At 45.3% G+C, this 26,854-nt stretch overlaps 1 protein-coding gene across 1 annotated transcript in view; it reads left to right on the top strand.

Annotated features, from left to right (window-relative positions):
* Positions 1-239: 239 nt before the first annotated feature.
* The window catches only part of SACK1E (scaffolding CK1 anchoring protein E), a 67,148-nt gene continuing 40,533 nt past the window's right edge, over positions 240-26,854 (top strand). The window contains exons 1-3 of the mRNA XM_083161723.1: positions 240-819; positions 19,296-19,463; positions 22,901-23,025. Coding sequence (XP_083017849.1) covers positions 370-819; positions 19,296-19,463; positions 22,901-23,025 — 743 coding nt within the window. The 5' untranslated portion in view covers positions 240-369. The remainder of the gene's footprint in view (positions 820-19,295; positions 19,464-22,900; positions 23,026-26,854) is intronic.

The raw sequence follows: 26,854 nt of genomic DNA, 5'->3' as shown, positions 1-26,854 counted from the left end.
GATTTTGCAGACAGTCAAATGCATATTGGTATGACATCACAGAAGAACAACAGAAATGGATTTGTTAATTGTTCCTGCAGTATAAAGTTATAATTCAAATGAATTTCAGGAGTTCTATGTTAATATTCTCTTAAGTTTGCATCTCTTACCCGAAACACATATAAGAGAACCATCATGTCAATGTGCTGTGGTACAAGTGGTAATTATTCTTTTGATCTTTTTTTTTTCAGATGTTTCCTTTCATTCAACACACAGAAAATATTGCCTGCAATTACAGGACGCACTGTCTTAAGGGACACAGACACTGCATGTATTTCTTATAGATTGTTACTTATTTAAAAAAGGATTGGACAAGTCAAAGTGTTGAATATGGCCAACTCTCAGGAGAAATGCTTAGAAGATGACCTGGAATTTGTGGACATCACTGAGGCAAGCCCTCAGTTTTATTACTCTGAGAAACAAAGAACTGCTTTGGAAACATTGATATCTTCTGGGGAACCGGCTTTCCAAAACTACCTTAAAAATGAAGGCGTACGACAGTTCCTCTCTAGAGAAGAAGTCATTTCAATAGAAAGTTCTGCAGTCGATTTTCAAATGGGAAAAATAGAACTGGAGGATGATTTAGAGCTAGATGAAGATTTCAGTATTAGCTATTGGCCTGGAAAGACAGATGTACCAACTCCCATGCTGGATCTGGGATGGCCAGAAGGGGACACATGGAAAGGGATTACACGGGCAGAAGTTTACACACATCCGCCTTCTAATAATGCTCCTCACATAAAGGTGGTTGTTCGAAGGGCGATACAGGATGCTACAAAGGTACAGTGGCTGTTGAGTTTGTCCATACTTTCATAAAGTCGGTGGTCCCAGGGATGTACTTAGTCATTTTGTTGCCTGAGGCAGTGTCCGCCATTCCATATATATCCAAGACCAGGGGTTCCCAAACTTTTTTGAATCGCGTCACCCCTGAGTATCCAAATTTTCTTCTAGGCACTCTTAGGCAAAAAAAAAGTTTCTCATTGATAAAATAATAAAAAAAAAAATATTAAATTAAGTAAATAGTGTTTATATCTCATCCTTAAGACCAATTACCATATATACTCGAGTATAAGCCTACTTTTTCAGAACATTTTTTATGCTGAAAAAGCCCCCCTCGGCTTATACTCGAGTGAGGGTCCCACTTGAGTCAATACATTTTCCCAATTTTTTGTTGTAAAATTAGGTGCCTCGGCTTATATTCGGGTCGACTTATACTCGAGTATATATGGTATGTGGTAATGGACAGGATTAATTTCTGTTTGTCCACAATTTACTTATTACATTGGTCATAAATAATTAAAATTAATCATAGACCACCAAACAAGGGCACCCCTGCAAGTTCTCCAAGGCACCTCAGGGTGCCACGGCACACAGTTTGGGAACCAATGCCCTAGACACCACTTGCTTATGCATTATGTGCAATGATGGTATTATGGCGGTAAGTATCCCTCCTTTGGCCCCTCCAGAAGAGATTACAAGTGGGCAATTTGAGGGGGACTTCTAACTCAGTCACGTATCATAACTGCTAACTGCCCCAGTTTTGGTGGGGTAGTCTTCTGAAAGCTGCAGTTCCCCTTCGTCCCACTGGCCAAAATAGACTTGTTCTTGTGTTTAGTAGAAGATAAATTACACGGTAAAGGCCCATACACACTGGGTGATTTTGCCCCGCGTGTATGCACAGATGATGAGGAAAATCTCTGGGCTGAAAATCGCTTAGTGCATACACACTGGGTGGCTTTGGAGCTGAAAGCACGTCAAACTGCAAAACTGAGCTTCTTTTAGCTCAAAATCGCCCAGTGTGTATGGGCCTTAAGCTCCATGGGGTGGGACTGTCAACCTCTGGGTAAGATTCTGTTTTATTTTTACTTAAATGTTTTACTTTTCATTTTCTGGTTCTCCTGTGTGGATGACCATCAGCCTGTCTATTGCATATTTATTTTTAAAACCCAGATACTGATGATAAAGCTGTGTACACACGGGGCGATAGGGGCTGAAATCGCTGGAAATATGGTCGCTAGCGACCATATTGCCAGTGATGGAAGAGTGCCCCGGCGATAAATCGTCGGGTGCGCGCTCCCGTTTTCAGCCCCATTCTAATCGCTGGTTGCAGGAGCTTGCTCCTGCGACCAGCTGATTACCTCTGCGGCTCCCCCGGCAGAGGTTCCTTCTCATCAGCGACCATCTCTGGTCGCTGATGAAAAGGAGACACTGGGCAATATATTGCTCAGCAATGTAATGCTAGCAATATATTGCTGAGCAATATATCTCCCCCCGTGTGTACGGGGCTTAAGAAGGATTTTTATTGCAGTTTATCTGGGAAATAAAAATTAAATAATAGCACAATGAAACAATAAAATATTGCCAATGCATCTAAAGGTGCCCATACATGGTGGGATGGTCGGATGTGCTTTGAACTTTTTAGTTCAAAATGCATCACATCGCATATATATCTCGCAAAGTACAGCAAGTACTTTTTCTACTAGATTGCATTGCATCTAGTTCAAACCGCACCCTGTTTTTGCCTATCGCATGTAATTTGACCTAGATGTGATGCGTTCCAGTACAGAACGCATCTAAGGCAAAACGTACTGTGTATGGGCACCTTAACCCTTTGAGCACCAACAGCCAAGTAAACATTACAGGTCATTAGGATGAATAAAAAGGATTGCTTGCCGATTCTCCCTATTTTGACAAATTCGCTTGGCACTCAAAGGGTTAAGAGATACTCATCTGTTCCAGCAATACTGGTCCAGAGTAGTAAGGGTTAACTTAATTTGCAGAGGTATTTTCTTATTGCTAGGCCGCTCATTTTTATAATTGTCCTCCTTGAGTGTTGCTGCTTCCATACCACCTTAAATTTTTGTTGTCAACATCCACTTAAGGAAGGATAAACTTTGAGAAGCTCATCTACATATATTCATGAAGGCGACATGTGATAGTTATGTGGATCACAGCCAGGAGGCATCAAACGGCTGCGTTCTGCTCCCTAGGCAGCATTGTATTTGTTCCTTGTAGTGCTAGTCGTTCACTGAAGAAGCTGCCAGCTCGGGCTGGGCACAAATAATAATAATAATAATAATAATAATAATAAAAATATCTCAAGAAGAGAAAGATCATGGGTGAAAGGTAATAGGATGAGAGATTCAGAAAGATTTAAGTGAAAGATTTGGTAAGAAATCTCCAGGTTTTTTTAAAACGGCAATCATTTACACTGCAAACCCAGGTTGATTTTGCAGTGTAAATGATTGCCACTTTAAAAAAACTTTCTTACCAAATCTCTCACTTTCTGATTCTCTCATCCTATTAAATTTCACCCAATAATTATACTGCTTTTGACTAAGAACATCGCACAGTTTTAAAAATCGCACTCTACAGTATTACATTTACTCCCATTCTTCATAAAATTAACTCTGCAGTAATTCTTTCAATGATCTAAATTGAGCAAATTGAATTAATTGTGGTTGACAAAGATGGAAGTTAAGATGATTTTCAATTGGAGACAGTTGGCATTTAGTCACATTTACTATTGTAGTCATTGGCAAACGTTGGGGGGGGGGGGGGGGTTTCTTGTTGCCTGGAAACCCCCTCCTCTTGGCAAGTGCCTTACATTATGACAACAATGGCACTAGTATGTAATATGATCTATATATATGAATAGGTTGACATATTTTTCTTCATTTTTTTAAACTTTTTCATACTTTAACATTCACGTGTACTCCGATTGTGAACAGTAAAGTGTACAGGGCCATTGTGGCACAAAAACTTTTAAAAAATTCATATTGCTGCTGAAAGCGCCAACAATGATTCCACGCCATCAGATTGTGTATTTTCCCCACTATTTCATGAGTGATACACTTCATTAGTATCTGCATACAGTAACTTTGCCATTTCGATGTTATACAGATACAGACATCACATGATACATCATCATTATCTGGGGAATAGTGTCTTTTGCATAAAGTCACCCTGTGGTCATAATAATATGCCTACTCTGTGTATACACTTCCAGTTGTGTTATCACCTCTTCAGCCCCCCCCCCCCCCCCCCCCCGAGCTAAAATGTGCCACTGTTCTCTACCTAAGTCAAGCAAGATGCAGTCTATGGGCGGGATTCTCTAAAATCCGCAGCCCTCTTCGCCGGCCACCGCATTTCTAATGACCGCATATTCTCTAAAATATGCGGTCATTAACGCAAGGGACAGCACTTGCGGTAAGAGCTGTCCCTTGCAATGCGGCGCCGTTGCTGGACTTCCGGGTCTATGACCCGGGAGTCCGTCTGCGCATGCGGTAAGAAGCCCATAGGCGCTGCGGTAAGAAGCCCATAGGCGCTGCGGTAAGAAGCCCATAGGCTTCTGCAGGGAACCGCCAGCTTTTGCTGGCAATTCCCTCCGCAGCGGTGACACTACGGAGGGAGGTTAGAGAATACAGAAATGCGGTAAAAACCCTGATAACGGGGTTTTTACCGCATTTCAGTAATAGAGAATCTCGCCCTATGAGACTGCTCTGGCTTCACTGTGACTAGCAGTGACTTCCTAGTGGAAGCCTGACCTGCCAGTCACCAAAGGCAATCCCATTGGGAGGTGTTCCCTCCCTCTGGGATGCCTCTATATGGGCTGCTGAGCGGCAGCCCATAAAATTCATCTTCTGTGCATGCGCAGTACGAGGACGATACTGAGTATGCTCCGGACTCGGGACCCTGAATATGCCTCTGTGGGCTGCTGCAAAAGCAGCCTATAGTTATCTGTTATTACTAATCTTAAATTGTGCTTCAACCAATCAGTTCCTGTCATTTAAGATGACAGGAGCTGATTGGATGGATAACTATTTTTACAAAATTGGATGGATAACTATTTAAGATAATACCACTTTCAGACCGCACTCTGGACCCGGGTTATTGCCGTGTCCTTGTGTCTCCAACCTGGGTCAAGGTGCAGTGTGAAAGCATCACTATGAAAATTCCTGGGTTGAGCAACACTGCATTTCAACCCTGGTCTTGACCAGGGTTGAACACGGCTCTAACCCGGGTTGGGTTGCAGTCTGAAAGCTCCCTACCCAGGTTATTCAACAATGAATTTATCAAACGCAGCTGTTGTATGAGGTCAGTGACCAGAGCCCGTAAATACAAGCAGCACAGTGCAGAGCACACGTCTGAGGCAGCTTCCAGCAGTATCACAGCCATGTCCTCAGTTTGGTCAGATGAGGAGGTGAGGGAATTGCTGAATATAAGGGGAGAGGAAGATACACAAATGACAGGAACAGTAAAAGATGCTGTGGTTTACAAAATCATAGCTATAAGAGAGGCTCTCCCCTGCGCAAATATAGGCATCACTCAGTATTCCTCTCAGCCCCTCACTTTTGTTTCCTTTGGCACGCCATGTGTTGAGCCTGAAAAAAGTCCACTTTTAATGACACCAATAGGTTTTGCTGTGCTGACCCAGGTCCAGTGTGAAAGTGGCCAACCTGGGAATAACCCGGGTTGAAGTGCAGTGTGAAAAGTGTCAAAAAGGAGTCTGACCCAGGTCGTAGCAGGGATGTGTTCAAAATACAGGGTTGGACCCGGGTTTGCAGTCTGAAAGCAGTATTAATTATATCCATTTCACACCAGCCTAATTTACCGGGTTTGGACCGGAAACAACCCGGGACTAGCTCTGCTGTGAAAGGTTCCAGGGACAAATTCCTGGGTTAATTTGCCGGCAATTCAACCCTGCTAGGTAGCAAGGTTGCTTCCGGGTCCTTCCAGGGTTACTGGCTGGTGTGAAAGGTGCAGGGACATGTCCCTGCTTCCCGTGTTGCCTCTGCTAGTGCTGATTTGCTAGCAGGGCAACTTCCTGTTGTGGTGGATACTCACAGACACGCCCAGAGACAGCATACAGTGTGCAGGGAGACAGTGTGCGTGTTCTCTGTTCATTTTAACCCCTGAAAGCCTGCAATGTGTGCCATGTCTTGGACAAATGAGGAGGTGAGAGAGCTATTAATCATTAGAGGGGAAGATGCTTTCATATGCCTTTTAATTTGTTTTATACAAGTAAACACTGGCTGAAACAGTACAAATGTTTTGTGTCTTAATTATTAATAATCAATAATCTAATGTGAGCCTAAAAAAGGACATTTTCAATGCTATACTCATAGAAATGCTGGGTCATCCCGGGTTCAGTGTGAAAGGTGCCGACCCGGGTTGTCCCTGCTTCAAAAGCATGTGTGAATGGGTCCCAACCCGGGAATGTCCCTGCTTGTCCCTGGAATTTAAGTTCCGGGTTTGTCTCTGCATTTCTGGTGTGAAAGCAGTATTTATAGTAATGACTAATAACTAGATTATGACTTGTTAAATCTGTCCATATTGCTATTATATCACTGTTTTATTGAGTCTTGTTTCTACTGTATGCATCTCTTATATAGGTCATATGAGGAAATTAATATTTGCAGAAATGTATATTAACTTTGCTATAGCATCTATTAAAATGATATGTAATACTACAGGGTGAAGGCTTTAAAAAAAAAATTAACAACCATATAAAATAACAACACGTGAATGGCACACATCCCAGTTTTCTACATTATTCAAACAAATGCTGCACAGATGCCAACAAATAAATATGATCCTTAATTATATACCTTTTCAGTGCATTTACTATATTTTTCCCCTGGCTGATATCATCAAAAGCAAACACTATTATTCAAGATTGGAAACACAATTTCTATATAAATCCCAGTCCAAAATCAACTGTGATGGTATTACTGAATCTATAGGCAATTCTGACTTTGAAGTTGTCATTAAGATCAACTTTCATTTAATTCAAAAGAGACTGTAAAAAAAAAGCAATGACTAAAAAGGGCTGTGTGAAGGTGCGTACACACTGGTCGATATATCGTCTGTTCGATTGAACAGCTGATATATCAATGCACCATCGGCCAGTGCGTATGAGCAATATATCTAAATCGCAACGGAATATGCTTCGCTATATAAGAAACAGTTAATAAATAAATATATCTGTGAACGTTGTCGTTTACAGATATATCGCGTCGCCTCTGCTCCACAGCTGATGCCCGATATATCTAGAGCAGCTGTTCTCAAACTGTGGGTCCTGACCCCAAAGTGGGTCCCTGTCTTCTCTGCATGGGGTCGCGACTCCATGTTGCTGACCATCAGGCTGATGACTTTTCTAATCTCAGTCAGTGATTCAAGGAGTCTGAAAAATCTGTTTTTGTCTGTTATATTAGACTCCTCCCATCATTTTGTGCCTCCACAATGCTGCCATGTATGTGCTGTCTGATGACTACACATGTGATGTGATGTGATGGGTTATGGTATATTAGACTCCTCCCATCACTTTGAGCCTCCACAATGCTGCCATGCATGTGCTGTCTGCTGACTACACATGTGATGTGATGACCTTCTGCAGTAACTTGCTGGGGTCCTGTCATTATTTTTATAGTCTGATGGGGTCCCAGAGCAAAATAGTTTGAGGACCCCTGATCTAGATATATATATATAGGCACCTCGTGCTAGCCCGGGCCCCATGCCAAATAATTCACACACACATCCCACACACCTACATGCAGCAGCATCCAGGCAGGGGTGATCGGGAAGGAAGCGCTGCTGCCGGCCGCTGAATGGCTGAGAGAATTCAGCCAATCAGCCTCAGGCTAGTCTTTTCAATATGTTTTCAAATTCAGCAGTGCTTCCTGCCCGGCAAATAGCGATACAAGCTCTCAGCCACCGCGCTGCTGCTCGAATCCCCTCTGCCTGGATGCTGGGTCCAGGCAGAGGGGATCTGGGCAGCGGGACTGGGAGCTTGTAGTGCTATTTTTCTGGGAGGTGGGGTGGGAAGCGCTGCTGCTCGGATCCCCGCTGCCTGGAAGCCACTGCCCGGACCCCAGAGAGGGGTCTGGGCAGCTGAGTCCAGGCAGAGGGGATCTGGGCAGCGGGGCTGGGAGCTTGTAGCGCTATTTTTCTGGGAGGTGGGGTGGGAAGCGCTGCTGCTCGGATCCCCGCTGCCTGGAAGCCACTGCCCGGACCCCACAGAGGGGTCTGGGCAGCTGAGTCCAGGCAGAGGGGATCTGGGCAGCGGGGCTGGGAGCTTGTAGCGCTATTTTTCCGGGAGGCGGGGTGGGAAGCGCTGCTGATTTTGAAAAGACTGGCCAGACGCTAATAGGCAGAATGCTCTCAGCCAATCAGCGTCCGGCCAGTCTTTTCAAAATCAGCAGCGCTTCCTCCTCGCCCTGCCGCCCGGCAAATAATGCTACAAGCTTCCAGCCACCGCTGCCCGACCCCGCTGCCCACCACTGCAGCAGCAGATCCCCAGGGCAGTGGCGTCTTCCCCATTGGGGTGGGCCCCTAGAATCCTTGGGCCCCTGCGCACCTGCCCATTAAGCCCAATGGGAAAGATGGTACTGGTCATGCTGTGTGTACGGACGATTCACCGACCGCATGTACAGCCACACCGGGATCCACCAGGGATTGACAGCTCAGTGGGCGTGCGTCTGCCCACTTGTGATTCCTGTATAGTCAATTGATCTGCAGATATATCTGTTAGTGTGTACCCAGCTTCAGCGTTTTTTTTTTTTTAAGATTTTATTTTTTCAATTAACAATAGTTAACATTAATATCAGAAGCATCTCTTACTACAATTACATACTTGCTCAGTATATGTAAAACCATTACAATTAACCACACTAAAAAGAAAAAAGAGAGAAGAAAAAAAAAAAAAGATTTTTTACATCTCTCATATCGTTCTAGAGCTACACCTATTACGTTTCAGAAGGCACCCGGCGTATATACCCCTATGTCATCTATCTTCTAGTACATTAGACCTCAGATCATGAGGGAGGAGTTAGCAATTATTAATAACTACTTTATGCATATAGCCACGTTTGACCCATTCCTTTCTAAGGCCAAAGGGAAATACCAAAAAGAAAAATGATACCCTAAATTTACACATTATTGTATCTAATCCTTAATTCATAACCGTTTCTATCTGTATTTTCCCATACCCTTCTATACATTATAACAAAATCCATCCTATTACCCCATGCTATAGTGTATGTGCCTAAACAATCTACCTTATTTAACTATCCTTCCTATTTCCATTTACTCCATATTTTATTAAACTTATCTATAGTATTTCTACTTAAGTGAATACGCTTTTCATTCATAATCGTGTACTCCACTAATGCCATCCATTCCATGTAATCAGGGCCAAATTTCGCCAACCATGTTCTGGCTAGCATAACTTTGGCCAGTGAACATATATTTATTATAAACTATTTTTCATTATTTAAGATATTACTCTCCACCACCATATTCAGTAAACAATACTTCATCGTAAATATCTCTTCCTTAATGCCTAAATTAACTAATTTCCCTATGACCTAATACCAGAAGTCTTGTACCACTTGACACTCCCATAACAGATGTATCAGTGTTCCACTCGCCATGTTACATTTAGGGCATCTATCAGACCTTCTTCCTCCGAACTTCATTAATCTCACTGATGTTATATACGCTCTATGTAGCACAAATAATTGGACCTGCTGGGTTCTAATAGAGTTTGTGGTCTTAGGGATCGACACCATTGCACTATTCCATTCTCGTATACTGATAGGCCCCAAGTCTTCCTCCCATTTACCTTTTAGATCCTCCAGGCTTCAGCGTTTTTATACTGTAAACCTGGCCACACACTTGTACGATTTGTGCCCTTTTCACCCGATTCAGATGAACTGGGCTAAGAAATCGGGTAAAAAGTGCCCAATTCATGGTTATGGTATATTAGATCTACAACAGTGGTGTCAAACTCATGCATACCTCCCAACTGTCACGATTTTAGAGGGACAGTCCCGATTTTCGGGTCCTGTCCCGTTGTCCCACACGCGGCAGGCATTGTCCCGCTGTGGGGGGTGGCAGTTGGGAGACCCCCCAATCTAGTAGAATAGACGCTGTGCGCATGCGCACAGCGTCTATTCTCGTATGAAAATGAGGTCGCGGCTAATTAGCATAAGCCGCGCCCTCATTTGCATACGTCCCGCCCCCTTTTCGGGCGCTCGCGCGGCTTTGCCGCGCGAGTGTCCCTATTTCTTAAAGTCAAAAGTTGGGAGGTATGCTCATGGCCCTCCAGCTACTGTGGAACTACACGTCCCAGCATGCCCTGTCAGTTTTAGCAATTCATTATATAAAATATGTGGCAGGGCATGCTGGGATGTGTAGTTCCACAACAGCTGGAGGGCCATGAGTTTGACACCACTGATCTACAATGTCTAGGTCTACAGTCATAAGATCGACCACTATTGGTCGGCAGTCAAAAGGTTGACAGGGTCAAAAGGTCAACAAGGTCAAAAAGGTCAATATGAGTTTTTCATGTTTTTTGAAAATCCTTGGTCTGCAAGATGAGACAGTCATTATCTAATTTCAATTATGTCACTTTGCAAAAGGGAATTTAGTTTTCCCAATGCACCACAAAACAAAATGGTTGTGTCTGACTTACATAGCACCTTCTCTTCCCCTGCCAACATCATGACATTGTCAACCCGATATCACATCTATAAAGAGTACTAAAACACAGGAAGGACAGGCAACATGGCTATCCATTTTAGTAAAAGTCTTATATTTATTATACTGTATAACCCTAATTAAAAATAGGCACATAAAGTACATCAATATATTCTTATTTGTGCAGCGTTTGTGATATAATGTAGTCTAGCGGATCCCAACCTTGGATACTCATACCCTTGTGGGTACTCTGCAGACTGGTTGTGGGTACTTGAAAATAATATTGGTAATGGTGGAAGAAGAAGTCTCCCGATGGCAGAAGAAGTCTCCCGATGGCAGAAGAAGTCTCCCATTGCTATGGAAATGAACCATGTTGCATCGCTTCCGGTTCCTTCTTCATTGTCTCCTCTTGCTTTTCCCAAAGGATGCCGGGTACAGCCAGTATCCTCTTGAAATGATGCCAAATTACAGTGCGCCTGTCATGATCCGAGTGTTACTTACACTTACCGGCTAAGTGTCTGCGCAGGCTGAGCTTGTGTTTCAGATCCAGATGCAGCCGGCGTCCTGTGTGCTATATGGCTGTCTTGCGGTCATCTCCCAGTTCCCTCAGCGCTGCTGAGTCCGTGGGTGTGCAGTGCGCCGCTCCCCTCACGCTGAGTGACAGTGTCCAGTGTCCGGCAATCCTCCAGTCCACCGCCATTGCTCCTGGCCACAAGCATGTTGGATACAAACACTCTTTTCCGCCTTAGCCTGACATGGGGCTGCCATACTCCTTTCAGTCACGTCAGGCTGAACCAATCATGTGCAGTTTAAGCTCCCTGTCATACCTACCCGGCCAATCCTGGCCTTCCAGTGGGTATAAGTATGCTGGGAGTCCACAGACTGATGCTAGTGCTTCATTTGTCAATTGTCTTTAGTTGTCTCTCTCTCTCTGCTGCAGTGTGATTTACTGCAGGTATTCCAGCTCCTGTGACCATCCAGGTATTCCAGCTCCTGTGATCCGGTGTGCAGACTAGGATACTCACCTCAGCAGTTCTGAACCTAGCTTCAGCATTTGATGTTCCATCCATCGTTCCTGTGCATTCGATGTTCCAGCCATCGCTCCTGAGCATTCGATGTTCCAGCCATCGTTCCTGTGCATTTGATGTTCCAGCTATCGTTTCTGAGCATTCGATGTTCCAGCCATCGTTTCTGTGCATTCGATGTTCCAGCCATCGTTCCTTCCTTATTCGATGTTCTAACCATCGTTCCTGTGCATTTGATGTTCCAGCCATCGTTCCTTCCTTATCCGATGTTCTAACCATCGTTCCTGTGCATTTGATGTTCCAGCCATCGTTCCTTCAGCATCCGATGTTCTAGCCATCGCTCCCCAGCATTCGATGTTCCAGCCATCGTTCCACACCTCAGCTACCGATGTTCTAGCCATCGCTCCCCAGCATTCAATGTTCCAGCCATAGTTCCACATCTCAGCTAAAGGCAAGCTCCAGTAAAGTACTGCTCACACTGTGTGGGGTATACTCCCCTTCAAGGACTTCATCAGTGCACTGCACTGCACCTCATTTCATCTGTCCTCCATTGTGTTACAGTCATTCTGCATATTTTACTGCCTGCCCTATACAACCCTCCTGTCATCGGTTTCATCAATAAACCTGGTTGTATTTTACTTTGCCTCCTTCCTGCCAGTGGCGTAACTACTGTAAGGCAGCCCCAGCAGCCGCTTGGGGGAGCAAGCAGCAGCAGGGTCTGTGTGGGCGCTGGCACCCGCATGACGCACTGACATGCTGCTGCCTGCCGCTGCCCATTGACTGAGCACTGGAGGCAAGTCAGCTGCAGTGCGGGTGGGGCCATGGCAGAGATGACAAATTCCCCCACTGATTCAATTGACTGTACACAGAGCCGGCTATTGGCTACTGTGTACAGGAAGGGCGGGCTGATGGGAGTGCTAGGGCGGCCTGCGATGCGACGGAGCTAAGGGAAGCAGCAGTGTATGCTGGTCTCTCTTCCTCTCTCCTGCTTCAGCTTCTCAGTTATGCGTATGATGTCATCACGTCACATGCTGGGGAAACATGCTGGAGAGGAGCCTGGGGGGGGGGGGGGTCGACACAAACTTTTTGGCAGGGGGGAGCAAATTTTATAGTTACGCCACTGCTTCCTGTCTCTGGGTACACTGTCGCGCAAGTGAATGCGCAAGGGTCTCTTACAGCCTCCCCGAATTCTATATCAGCCCAGGTTCCCACCAGAGCTCTTCGTCACTGGGACGTAGACCCCTGACGTGACAGCACCATTACCATTATAACGTCCACTACATATACCTCTCTCTGAAAATTTAATATCAAACAGTTTTGGATGTGCTGTGTGTGAGACCCAATTGAGTAGTAGGAAAATCTGGCAAATTGGTATGAAACTTTATAACCTGGGTCCAGGCCCTCCTTAGCATCTGGGCACACCTTCCACCCTCTATAGTTATGCCCATTGACGTAGAGGTTTTTTTGGTCTTTTTTTTGCAAACCACTCCTAATATAACCCTTTATATGCGCACCTAAAAAATTGTGTTGATGCAGTGGAAAAATTTAGACAACCTCACCTTAAGTGTTAATGTGTTTGTATGAAACATGTGTTTGTATTAGGTCAACTCTAATTCAAAGGCATAACTTACTGGCATTCTTATGGACCGAGGTGAAATATGAGTGAGCTGAGCCATTCAGTCAGGTCATACCAGTTTGTCCAGACCTACCCACTTTACTGTTTACTGTATATACAATGTGAATAGTCCACCACAGCTGTTCTCTACAGAAAATCCTTATCCACATAAAAACAACAAGTGAAATGGAAAGCCTCAAATAAAACAATGTGCATAAAATATTACAAAGGCAACACATATGATTATGCCATGGCAAAGGAATAATCTGCACTTAATGAGAGATGGGTTTGATGAGTTACATTCTGATGAGTTAATTCTAACTCTAACTATGCAGAACGACACAGCACGCACCACGAACCTTATCCTGATTGACTCACAGGGCTGCGAAATTTGCACCCTTGTGAGTCCATCAGATGCCACCCACTGCCCGCAGTGCCAGCTGCCCCCCTCGCACGCACGACCCCCCGCACAGCTGTGAATGGATGATTTTGCAGACGGGGAGAAATCATTAGATGTTGAATGATTTTTCCAGAGCCCGCAGTTCAGAGACACCTATATGGTGTCTGTAATCTGTGCAAGGACAGGGTGGGCAGCTGACATCTGGGGATGTCAGCTGCCCACCCCCCGCCCCGCGTCGGCCTCATTACCATGAGAACGCCCAGCGTTGCCCGGCACCCCCTCCCTTCTCCACCCCAGCTTGCCTTGTAGGGTGCATGCACCCGGCGAACAGAATGCGTCAGCACATGCGCAGAATTGTGCAGACGCACAACATCGGTCAATTTATTTGATTTGCACATGTGCAAAATATACCTCTGTGTATTGTCTGCCTCGGATGGTATTAGGGGTAGGACCCAGTGCAAGCATCAGAACACCATTAAATATGGGGCCAAACATTGGAATGGTAACACCACTAAAATTGTTTCAAAAACATTGATGGTTGGGAAACGTCGTAATGAAATATCCATCCCTACGCTGCAATGGCAGATTTTACTGGGGGGGGGCTTCAGTCCTGCAGCCCAGGGCTAAAATCTACCACTGTAGACTATGATAGTAGAAGAGAAGTTTTTCTGGAGCCGCACAGGATGTGTCACTCCTAGGTATAGCTATTTCCACAATTGGGGTGTACCTTCCTTTGACCAAACTACTTTTTATATTTAATGGGTTAATGTTAATAAACCTTATATCATTAGATGGTGCTTGGTGGTGCTCCCTGAGCTAGAGGTATAGATAATTGGGCAAACTTGCAGATTTGACTAAGATAGTAGGCAAGGATTCATCAATATTAAGGTCTATTATCTTGAGAAGCTCTCAATAGTCATGAAAATTCTTTCCTATTTTTTTTTTTTACCGGCAATCATTTACACTGAAAAAACAGGTTGATTTTGCAAGGTAATTGATTGCCGCATGAAAAAATTGGGAACAATCTCCTAAAATCTCTCACTTTTCTGATTCTCACGCCCTATTACATTTGGCCCTATGTGTGTAATGTAGTTAAAGGAGGTTCAGTCTAAAATTAATTGTCCATAGAGTCCATGTGGCAAATATAATAGGATGTGTTTTTTTTAGTACAGCAAATCACACCTTTTTACATGCGGGATATTCCGTAAACATGATATTTTTGGTGTTTTTGAACAAGAAAATCGCATAGTTTTAAAATTCGCACTCTACAGTATTACATGTACCCCAATTTCTTCAAAAAATTAAATGTGTATTGTGTAGTTTTGATCATTCTTTCAATTATCTAAATTGACCAAATTGCATTAATTGTGGCTGACATAGATGGAAGTTAAGTTGATTTCCAGTTGAAAAATTTAATGAAAACAACAATGTGAGCTGTAGAGTGATCAAAATTGTCTGAAAAGGGCTGGAAATTAATGTTATTGAGGTTAATATTACTCTAGGGACAGAAAAACAACGCAAAAATTTCATGATTTGGGTGTTTTTTGACCATTTTTGAAAAAAATCCAAATCCAAAGCTTTTTACCGCCGCTTGACAAAGCCAAATCCAAATCTCGGCAACGAATCCAAATCCAAATCTAAATCTTCGGCCCCGGCACCAATCTCTAATTATGTTTGTGTAATTATTATGACATGTTTAACCTTTTCCTGTCCACTTATGTTATTTAAATGTTTGAAACAGCCTATACTATAGACCATCTGTACTGTTAAATATTAATATGGAATTCCATACAGTATCCAGTGTATAAAAAGACCAAAAGGCTGTTACCGCTCCCCCAGACTGCTGCACTTGCTCTGTGGAGTGGGAGAGTTGGAATACATTTGGCAACCTCCCCTCTAAAAATCTTGAGTTTGCGACTGGTATTGGATCTTCTTACAGAGGGGCTGAACACAGGGACAGGATCACCAAAAACAGGGACCTTAATAGATTTGTATGTAGATAATAAAGCTGTGAACTATTAAATTAGATAATTTGCCTGAAAGAAATGTGTAAACTAAATATTGCATTATGCACAGGTATGGTGTAGATGATAGACAATGTCTAGGTCAACAATTCCTAGGTCAACCATTGTGTGAAAAAAGTCGGTTTAAAAAAATAGCATTAAAAACTCATGTCGACCTTTTCAGTGTCCATCATGTTCCTGTCGACATTTAGCTTGTATCAACCTTGTCATTGTTGACTTAGGGTGTGGTGACCATTTTTAGGTCTTGACCTACTCAGTTTAGACCATTATTGGTCAACCTAGACATTGTCAACCCAGGGACTGGATACCACATGCACACCCTCATACATTTGTCATGCTGGAGGGAGGTATTTCTCTCTCTGAGCCAGCAGATCAGGGCTGCTGAAAGGGGCCTCTGGAAGGGCCCAGGCAGCTCATTTTACCCACCACAACCCCCCCTCCCCCGACTGCCTCCGCTGCGCTGCCTGCGCTGAGCTCAGTGCACTTAACAAAGCACAGGCTTCTTCAATGCAGTACACCGGCGGCCAATCAAAATGCTGCACTGGCTTTTGAGCCTATCAGAACTTGTGTACTGTTAGCCAATCAGAGCGGCTGCCATTACATGAGCTCTTATTGGCTCACCAGCCGTGTTGCATTTTAATTGACCGCCGGCATCATGCATTGATGAAGCCTGTGTGTTTAGCAGGAGGGGATGAGGGAGCAGGAGTCGGGCGGTAAGTGAAGGGAGGGGGAGAGATGAGGTGGGGGGTGGGGTGCTAGAGTGACCCGGACTGGAAATCAGTCCTGGGCCCCAAAGTTCCTAGTGGCAGCCCTGTAGCAGATTGTGGATGACAGGCTTGCAGTGATGTCACAGCAGCTGAATTCATTACAACTGCAGTTTTGTATGTTTACTTTTAAGGGTTCCATAAGCGGTACACAGTCAGATGCATGCAGGCGTCATTCATACCCATTTATCCATAAATAAAGACTCGGACAACTGCATTTGGCATGAAAGGGGTTGGCTTTTTATTTATTTGAAGAGGAAGGCCTATTTATAACTAACTCTTAATAAAAGGTCCCTTCCTCTAAACTAAGGTGGCGGTGAGAAAATATGGACAAAAATTTATGCAAAAAATGATATAATTCAAATAAGAAAAAGGGGGGCCAACTGCCCTGATGGCCAAGGATTGACCATCTGCCACTATCCTTGGCCACCTTATAATTAAGGATCGGCCTTCTGCCACTATCCTTTTTAAACGAGAAAATAACACCAACATTAAATTCAATCTACTAATGGGCCAACTGCCCCACAATGGTCAGGGATCGAACATCTGCCACTATCCCTGACCATGACCCAATCGGTAATGGCAGAGCTGATTCCTCCACCCCAATATTTGGGCCAACTACCCGTCAATGGTCAGGGATCGACCATCTGCCACTATCCCTGACCACGGCACAAATGGCAAAGCTGATTATTCTGCCACCTACGGGAATAATAATTGGGCCAACTGCCCCATTCATATAATTACGACAGCCAATCATTAAGTGGTGCCTGGACCCACCTGGACCGGTGGTGCCCACCTTAGTGAGCTGATATATATGCCTAGCAACTTATATGACTAAACTGTCCTTCAACCAATATTTTAAATATAAGCAAAACATGTAACCATTCTGAACCGGCCACCAATAAAGCCAACACAATGATTCCAATGTAAAAAACCCAACCACTTAGGGCGGGAGGGTGGTCAACGAATCTGACTGAAAAGAGATGGAACCTTCTAGACATAGGCATATATCAGATGTAGAGCCACTCCCCTGATATTCCATCAACCAATCAAATCAGTACTCCCTTCACACAACGTTCCTCCCCTTAAAAGCTCAACCCTTACATGCCAGTGTATATGATTCCTTGTTACATGCCCATGCTGGTAAGCTTATGTTGCTTCGGATCTACTAGTTATCTTCTGCAATCTTATTCCAAATGATCATTTTATATGATGAAATATCACCCAATGCATAGGGTTATATATAAATGAGTCAGAATAATTCTTCTTCCCAGGGTTCCTTGCTTATGTATACTATAGTTTAGCTCAGAGCCATAGAAGAAGCATCACTGAAAAGAGGAACATACTGTAGTTGTTACAGTCTTTATTCTGTTGAAACAATATTCGGTACTTGTGTAGTATCACGGCGCCCGTCACGTCGCATCGCATACCTCTAATTAAGGTATGTGATGGTATGCGATGGCATGCGATGGACCCGATTTGAGGCTTTTCCCGGGAAGAATGTACAATTTTAATATCGCGTCGCATCGCATGCCATTATAATGGCATGCGATGCGATGCAATTTCAATGTTAAATGGCCAGGCAGACCCGATTTTTAATTGTATCCCCACCCTGATGCCCCCCCATTGTTAATGCCACCACACTATCAACACGAACCCGAAGCGTGGCGAGCGCAGCGAGCCCACGAGGGGCGGCGGTACGCGTCCTCCGACCTTTTCATACCCCCACTATTCACGTCGGCGTGGAGTTGATTTTATATAGTGTGGCAATCGCAGCGAGCCACCGAGCCCGAAGCGTGTAAAATCGGGTCTGGGTGCGTGTACAATTTAAAATCGGGTATAATCATGTCTCATCGCATGCAATCATATGGCATGTGATGCGATGGGACGCGATTTTTTTGGTTGTGCGATGGCATGCGATGGAAATGAGGGTGCCGTGATAATACACAAGTACCCAATATTCAAATAAATCTTATTTAAAAAAACAAAAACAAATAAGATTTTAATGGCTAATAGTATTTACATGGCAGGATGTATTTTAGTTAGGGTGGCCTATCCCAGAATCTGGATCGGCGGGATCCCAGGATATGGCCTTGGAATTGTTGGGATTTCAATCCCAGGATTTCGGGATTAGACTGTGCATGCGCATTCTAATGCTAGCCAGCATCCGAGCACTCAGACACTGCCCGAATGTTCACGATCCTGGTGTGCGGCTCTGCGCAGCCTGACTTGGTCATAGGTCACGCTGCGCAGGCCACACTGCTGCACCTCTGGCGCCAGAACCCTCCGCCGCCTGACCGACCACTCACAGAAGCACACTCGCACATCCGCCGCCCTCCATCACATCCACTGGCTGCCTCCACCTGGCGGCTCTGCCATACTGCTGCCGCCTGCCCCTCTACCCCAAGTAAATTAATGTGGCAGCATTTTTCTTTTAGGGATGCCAATTCCGGGATCTCGGGAATTGCGGGATTGAGTATTTTTTAATATCGATTACCTAGCTTGAAAAAAATGCCCCGGGATTAAAAACCTCTATATACCAACTAATGACTAATCACTTATTTTAATAGGAGTAATGGTGTGTACACACGGGTACAATCAGCATGAGATTTTGACTATATAATCAAAATCGCATCAGGATCGCATGCAGATCGCACAGGTTTTTACCTTGCGATCCTGATGCGCGCTCCCGTGACAGCAAAAATTGAAACCCAGATAGACAGGGCTGCAATGACTTTATAGTGCAAATCTAATGCAGATTGTATGAATTGTATGTAAATAGTACAGGGTTAGAAAAGATTGCATAGCACTCGAATCTTAAGTCGAATAGCAAGGGGATCTCACAGTGTGTACACAGCATTAAACTGCTCCTTATACCAGTATTATCTTGGACTGTACACTATGTTGCTAGTGGGCTACAAATAACCACATATTGCTTTTTTCCAGGTGATCGCTGTTGTTATGGACTTATTCACAGACCCAGATATTTTCTTGGACCTGTACGAAGCAGCGACACGACGTATGGTCCCAGTATATATAATTCTAAGTTTACATCATCTTTCGTCTTTTCTTCACATGGTGGAAATAACGGGAATCAATGTCAGATTCACAGAGGTACGTGTATAATGTTTATCTTTGTTCATTTGGTTTTATAAATCTACATATCTGGCAACTGAACTACAGGTGTTAGTAATATACTGAAATGTTCTGACCTCCTAAGGAACTTGCTGTTATGCAATTTAAAAAAAGGAAGTGAAATAAACATTTCTGTATTTGTAGGTGACAATAAATTTAGTTTACTAGGAAAACAGAAGAAAAGATTGAGGTTAAACCTAGAGATGTGGGGAAGAATTGTGACAATATCAAAGTTTCATACTAAACAAATAATGGGTACTTGTTTCCTAGCACGGCCACCACGATTTCTATCAGGGTGGTCGTGTCGGAAAAAAATCGCGTCAGTCGCGTCGGGTGCATACCAAAACGTACACGACGCGACCGACGCAATGTACCCGATTTCTCCATAGGCTTCAATGTTAAAATAATTTAACATTGAAGCCTATGGAGAAATCGGGTCCATCGCGTCCATGGTGTGCCGACGCGATGGACCCGATTTGTCCATAGGCTTCAATGTTAAATTATTTTAACATTCAAACTGAGTACATTTAACATAGAAAAAAAAGGTTAATGGCCCAATATGGGCCATTTCTCATTGGGTATGGCCCCGCCATGTGTGTAAAAAATAATGGCCCCCCATTGTGGCCGCCACCCCCACGATTGACGCGAACCCGAAGCGTGGCGAGCGCAGCGAGCCCGCGAGGGGCGGCGGTGCGCGTCCTCCGACCTTTTCATTCCCCTACTATCCACGTCGGCGTAGAGTTGAGAATATAAAGTGTGGCGAGCGCAGCGAGCCACCGAACCCGAAGCGTGGCGTGCGCAGCGAGCTCCGCGAGGGGACGCGGATACCTGTCAAGCCCGCGAGGGACGCCCCTCGCCACGCTTCGGGTTGGCATCAATCGTGGGGGTGGCGGTCACAATGGGGGGCCATTATTTTTTACACACATATGCCGGGGCAATACCCAATGAGAAATGGGCCATATTGGGCCATTAACCTTTTTTTTCTATGTTAAATGGACTCAGTTTCAATGTTAAAATATTTTAACATTGAAGCCTATGGACAAATCGGGTCCATCGCATAGGCTTCAATGTTAAAATATTTTAACATTGAAGCCTATGGAGAAATCGGGGGAATCGCGTCGGACGCGCATAGGCTTCAATGTTAAAATATTTTAACATTGAAGCCTATGGGGAAATCGCGGGCATCGCGGGCATTGTGTGCCTTAAAGTTAAGGCACACGATGCCCGTGATTGTGGCCATGCTAGGAAACAAGTACCAAATAATGAAATAAAATCAAGGATTAGGCTCAGGGTGTAACTCCCAGAGGCAATGGAGTCGGCTGCCTCTGGGCTCCAAGCCCTGAAGGCAGAGCCATCTTTTCCATTGGGTTCAATGGGCAGTTCCCCAAGGGCCCCAGGATTCCAAGGGCCAATGTCGTTTAGAAGATACTTTTTTATCTTTATATTAAACACTGGCCATAAGGCTGCAGGCTGAGCCTGTCAGCACTCTGAAAGCAATGGCTGCAACCTCCACGTGACAGCCGGCACTGGAGTGCACAACCCGGCTGGACGCTCACCAGCCCGGTATACCTGCAGCCACAAATACAGAGAGGGGACCAGAGCTGCAGCTGCTGGGAGCCGGCCCCGCAGTCGCGCATGGAGGGAGGTTGGATTGGAGCTGGATTGAAACTGCTGAGGCGCCAATGCACAGACAGAAACAACAGCAGGTGCCGGCAGCCAGATCCTCTGAGACATGATCTCCCTCCTTTTTGTCCTCCTAGTGAGGTAGGACCCGGAATCCTCCCACCATGGCCAGCAGCTGCTGTTTACAATTCAACTGAATTAAATGTTGTATTGGTATGCTACTTTTACATTTACTCCATACAAATCTTGGCAGGGGAAATATTTGCATATATTAGCACAGCTGCTGCATACTGTCACAGCTGCGAAGGCATTTGCGTCCAAGTCAAACCAATCCTACTGTACTTGCCTGTGTTACAGTATCTGTACATAAAGTAAGGACGGGATGCACTATCCTCCGCCGCCCCCCTCCGCCAGTTACCGCAGCGATATTAGTCGCACATGCTCTAACATATGCAATCAGTATCGCAAAGGCAGCTCTTCTGATAAGAGCTGCTCTTTGCAAAGCAACCGGTGGGAGGTGAGCGGGACCCCGCGGCTCTACCCCCTCCTCCTGCCCGGCAGCCCCTGCTTAGACGGCTGCAGGGACTGCTGGGCTCCGCCCCTCCTCCCTGCACCTGGAAGAGGTGCTAGGGAGGAGGTGGTCACTGCACAGCAGGAGGCTGCCCGGACATCAGGTGAGGGGAGAGGGGGGGCGGCGAGGGGCTGTGTGGGTCATGTGGGGCGGCATGGGATGTGTTAATAAGCCCATAGGCCTCTATGGGGTATCGCCAGCTTTTGCTGTTGATTCCCCCTGCAGCAGAAACCCAGCATGCAGGTTTTCCTGCATACCTAAATGCGGTAAAAACCTCGATAACGGGGTTTTCCTTTAGTGCATCCCGCCCCTGTCTCTAAAGTGGGGTACACATCAGGACGATATGGCCCAAAACGAGTCAATTTAGATACAATCTTGACCAATTGTATGTAAATTGGCCGTGTTTTGGGCCATTTCAGTGTCCTTTTGATGCGATCCTGATCCGATGTGCGGCCCCGCGGGTCGGTTTTTTCTGAGATCCTACCTGCTGCAGGTAGGATCTCAGAACCGACCATTGCAGTGGGTGGGGGTCGTGATCGGATCGCGATCACATCAGCGGCATTTTCACGGCGTGTCGGCAGCGTATCGGTGGCGCCGTCAGCTCGTGAGCGGGTCGTACATTCCTGTGACGACCCGCTCACGAGCACCATCGTCCTGGTGTGTACCGGGCATTAGTCTACTCAGGGATATGGTCACTAGGTCGACCCTTTTTAGGTCCACATGCATTGGGTCGGCCACTGAAGGTCGATAGGGCTTAGGTCGACACCTGAAATAGGTCGACATTGCTAAGGTCGACAGAGATGGACCCAAGCATTAGGTCGACAATGGCAAGGTCTACAGTCAAAAGGTTGACATGAGTTTTTCACATTTTTTTGTTTAGCGGACATGTGTCGACAAGCGGTATTTTCATGGCGTGGTGGAAGAATAAAATAGTACACTGTGCCGAAGCTTGGCGAGTGCAGCGAGCCATGCGAGGGGACGCAGTTCAATTTGACGGTTTCTATGTCGGCTATGTCGAAATCCGGGCTAAAAAAAATTTGTGAAAAACTCATGTCAACTTTTTGACTGTCGACCTTCCCATTGTCGACCTAAAGCTTGTGTCGACCTTCCAATCCTGTGGACCTCAGCCGTGTTCTCTACATTAAGTAATGAGATTATGCTCACATATTGTTTTGCTTGATCTCTCCAGTAATTATCTCTTGTATCTCTCGTGTGTTACCAGAATATGCGCATACGGGTAATGTCGGGATGCACCTTTAGTACGCGACAGTTGAAGCAAGTGACAGGAATGCTGAAAGAGAGATTTCTGCTGGTTGATGGTAACTTGGTAATAACTGGATCCTATAGGTAAGTAAGGATTATAAGCATTTGATGAAGGTCTGCCGTTAAATCGCTGCACAGTGTAACCTGAATTCTGAAATTGTGCCAATAAGTATTCCAGCATTACTTTGTACAGTATATGAATTATGAAAGCAAATGAGATGAAGAGAGGCAATATCATTTTTGAGAGACAAGGGTCCAGATGTATCAAGCACAGGGGCGTAACTAACTATTCAGCGCCCCCCCGCCGCACGTTTATTCGGCAACCCCCACCTAACCTGCCCCCCCTTCTTACCCGCGGTCTGCGTCGTCTCGCCCGGCTCTCTGTCGGGACCTTCCTGACGTCACGGTCCCGGCCGGCTCCTGCTGCTACAATGAAAACGGACTCTTAGAAAATGGCTGCCCCCATACTGCAGACAGAAAACTGTCTGCAGTATGGGGGCAGCCATTTTCTAATTGTCAGTTTTCATTGCAGCAGGAGCCGGCCGGGACCGTGAGCGTGACGTCAGGAAGGTCCCGACAGAGAGCCGGGCGAGACGCAGACCGCGGGTAACTATAGCCCCGCAGCCCCCCCGGCGGCGCCCCCAATTTCTCTGCGCCCCCCCGCCACCGCGGGGGCTGCGGAGCTATAGTTAAGCCACTGATCAAGCAGTGTACAGAGTGGAAAAGTAGACAAGAGTGACCATAGTAACCAATCCGCTTTGAGGTTTATCTATTGTATTACATAAAATTATGATTGGTTGAGGCTAAGGGCAGTGGCGTGCAGTGGGGTGAGGCAGGTGAGGCACAGCCTTTCCTGTCATACTAGCGTATATGTTTTGAATTGATAAAGTATGTAAAAAATACAAAGAATTTATTTAAAAAATCATATTTTTATTATTCTAATCATTTTTATAGTCAAAACTCTGGAGTAAAAAGTCTATGGCAGGTGAGGCAGTGCCTCACCTGGCTACCTTTTCTGTGCATCTCTTATCAAAACTCAGCGAATCTCCAGCAGTGTATACTGCTGCACATGTGTATAATGCCGGCATGTATCCCATGGCTCATATATTGTGTGCATATCTGGCTCTGATACTTGCCAGGGACACCTCAGCCATTTACCTCACCACACGTCCCTGGCTAAGGGAGCCCTAGTCTGCCAGTCCTATGCCCATTGGTGTAGCTACATATGTGGCAGACCCCACTGCGGCTTGGGGGAGTGGCGCCAGTGGAGTCTGTAGTGGGCGCTGTTGGCTCAACTGACAGGTGACCTAGGCAGCAGTGAGTGCTGAGCTGGTCCCGTCCTGTATAGATCTAATGAGCAGGGACCCAGTGCAGTGCATATTGAATGAGCGTGTCCCCACCCCGTGCATATGTAATGAGCGGGTCCTGGGGCGCCAGAATTTTTTTGGGGCAGGGGGGAGAACACAATTCTAGCTACGCCATTGCCTATGCCCCCCCTTACCTGTCAATTCCAGCAGCCTCTGTTCCAAGGTGTCCAAGAAGGCTGCTGCCACTGAATACAGCATCAGTCTCTACATGTGGAGGGGAACGAAGGACAGATCACTCTGATTGTGAACCATTGGATCTGCCCCTGATTATTTTCACACTTTTTTTGTTGGAGGTGCAGCCACATCTGCGCGATTAGGTCCCGCCTCCTACAGTACCCGTTTATGGCCCTGACCTTGAGTATAGTGTATTGAATTATGTATATCATCATTTTAGGAGCTACATGATATTTAACATTTTTGTCCATTTAAACACATTATTTGTCATATGTGTTTTTTTTTAGCACTTATTCACATTTACATTTCCACAGTATTATATTTTGATGTTACTTAACCCTTTTAAGTGCCAACATCTCTGTGAGAGATGTTCTAAATTTCCCCTAAAAATACCAGCGTCGCTCACATTTGTTATATAAATTAAAATAAAAAATGTTTTGTAAAAAAAGATTAGATTTCCTATAAGAGGTAAACATTGCAGGTCATTATAAGGAATAAAAATGTGTGTGTACATGTGGTAGGGAATATAGATTGTAAGCTCCACTGGGGCAGGGACTGATGTGAATGTTCAAATATTCTCCTGTAAAACACTGCGGAATGTGTGCACTATATAAATAACTGGTAATAAATAAATAATATAGATCCCTTCTTTACATCTGAGATCTGTGCACAGATTTGCTGCACAGATTTCTGGCCCCAATCAGCTCTTATTGTGAATTTGTAATGAGATTGCAAAATAAGTGAAAATATAATTTCTTAGTATGGGAAAATACACTGCAGCGGGTAGGATCTCAGAAAAGACCTAATGACCCGCGGGGCTGTGCAACGGTTTGGGATCACATCAAAAGGGCAGCGAAATGGCCGAAAACATGGCCGATTTACATACGGTCGAGATTGTATCTAAATTGGCTCGTTTTGGGCCATATGGTCCTGGTGTGTACCCCACATTAGAGGTATAAAAATGTATATATTATGTAAAATGTAAATTATTGTTATTATTATTATTATTATTTTATATTATTTACCCTTAAATACCTTATAAATAATATATAAAAAAATATTTCAGCATCCTTATTGAAAAATCTTTCTGTAAATTAATATTTAAATATATTATTTAGTTCTACCATTCCACTGACCATAAAAGACGTTGATTTATAAGGTAAATATGCAATCCATGGGTGTGCCTTTAGCTTGTGCTAACTTAAATTACACATAGACTAGTTTGTAGGAGAAAAGGTCACCACACTATTGACAAAATTACATATCCAGGAATAGCGGAGTATAAGGCTGACTAAGATAACAAAACAAACTAAGGCCCTTATTCTGCATCGTGCGGTACGGCCCGCGTGCGGCCGTACCGCCGATGTTTTTAGTCTGCACATGCGCAGAGGTCAATCTGCGCATGTGCAGCCCCATTCGCCGCAGACGTATTTCGTCCGCCGCAAAGGGGGCGTATAGGGGCGTGAGGGGCTTCATACCCTCATTTCCCTATGTATACGCCCCGCGTTTCATGGGCGTTCCCATGCAAACGCGGGGCGTATGCATGGTAATGAGGGTATGACGCCACTGATGGGGGCGGAAAGCTGACGTCGCCGGATGTCAGCTCTCAGCCCCCATACAAGCTATCACACGGACGATTGTCCGTGTGGTCTCAGCTTGCGGGAGCTGCTGTGGCGTGCGGCCCTGCCTTCGATGGTCGACGACCATCGAATGCAGGGGGCAGCTCCCACCATGGTGGAGGCGTACGCCCCACCATTTTTATGCGGATCGCCAGCCGTCCTTGTAAGGACGGCCGTGGCGATCCGTCTCGTGGGCGGGGATTGGTTTGTGCGGCCGGAGCACCGTGTGCGGCTCTGGCCGCACCAACCAGAATAAGGGCCTAATATATGTGGTGTATTCTGTCAACCTTGTGACCTCAGCCCTTGGTGTAAAGATTTTCTGCCTTAATGCATAGATCTTGGCAAGCTTGGACAAGCTAGATTCATGGCATATATATAACTAGGTGATTCATCGTGCCTTACGGGCGCTCTTCACACCGTCGTAAGGGGCTGCGCCCCCTTAATTTGTGATAGTTTGTATTGTGAGAAATATGGTTAGAATTGTATGTAAGATCCCTGTATTGCAAATTGAGTTATGGGTGAAATGTGTTAAATAGAGAGCATATGATTTGGAAGGGGGTGTGTATTGTTTTGTTTAATTTAAAAGCGGTTACAGAGTAAGATGCAGGGCCGGCGCCACCACTAGGCAGTGTTAGGCATTTGGGGGGCGGTAGTTGGGAGCAGGGCAGGAGGGAGAGCTGGAGGTCTGGCTTAGCGGGCAGGAGGGAGGGCTCGCTGCGCTGTAGTTCAGTCCCGGTGCATGTTAACTGACAT

This window comes from Crinia signifera, chromosome 19, assembly GCF_055691185.1.
Source record: "Crinia signifera chromosome 19, ASM5569118v1, whole genome shotgun sequence".
NCBI lineage: Eukaryota > Metazoa > Chordata > Amphibia > Anura > Myobatrachidae > Crinia > Crinia signifera.
Note: the sequence above shows the minus strand (reverse complement) of the source record. Positions and strands in the feature narration are given on the sequence as shown.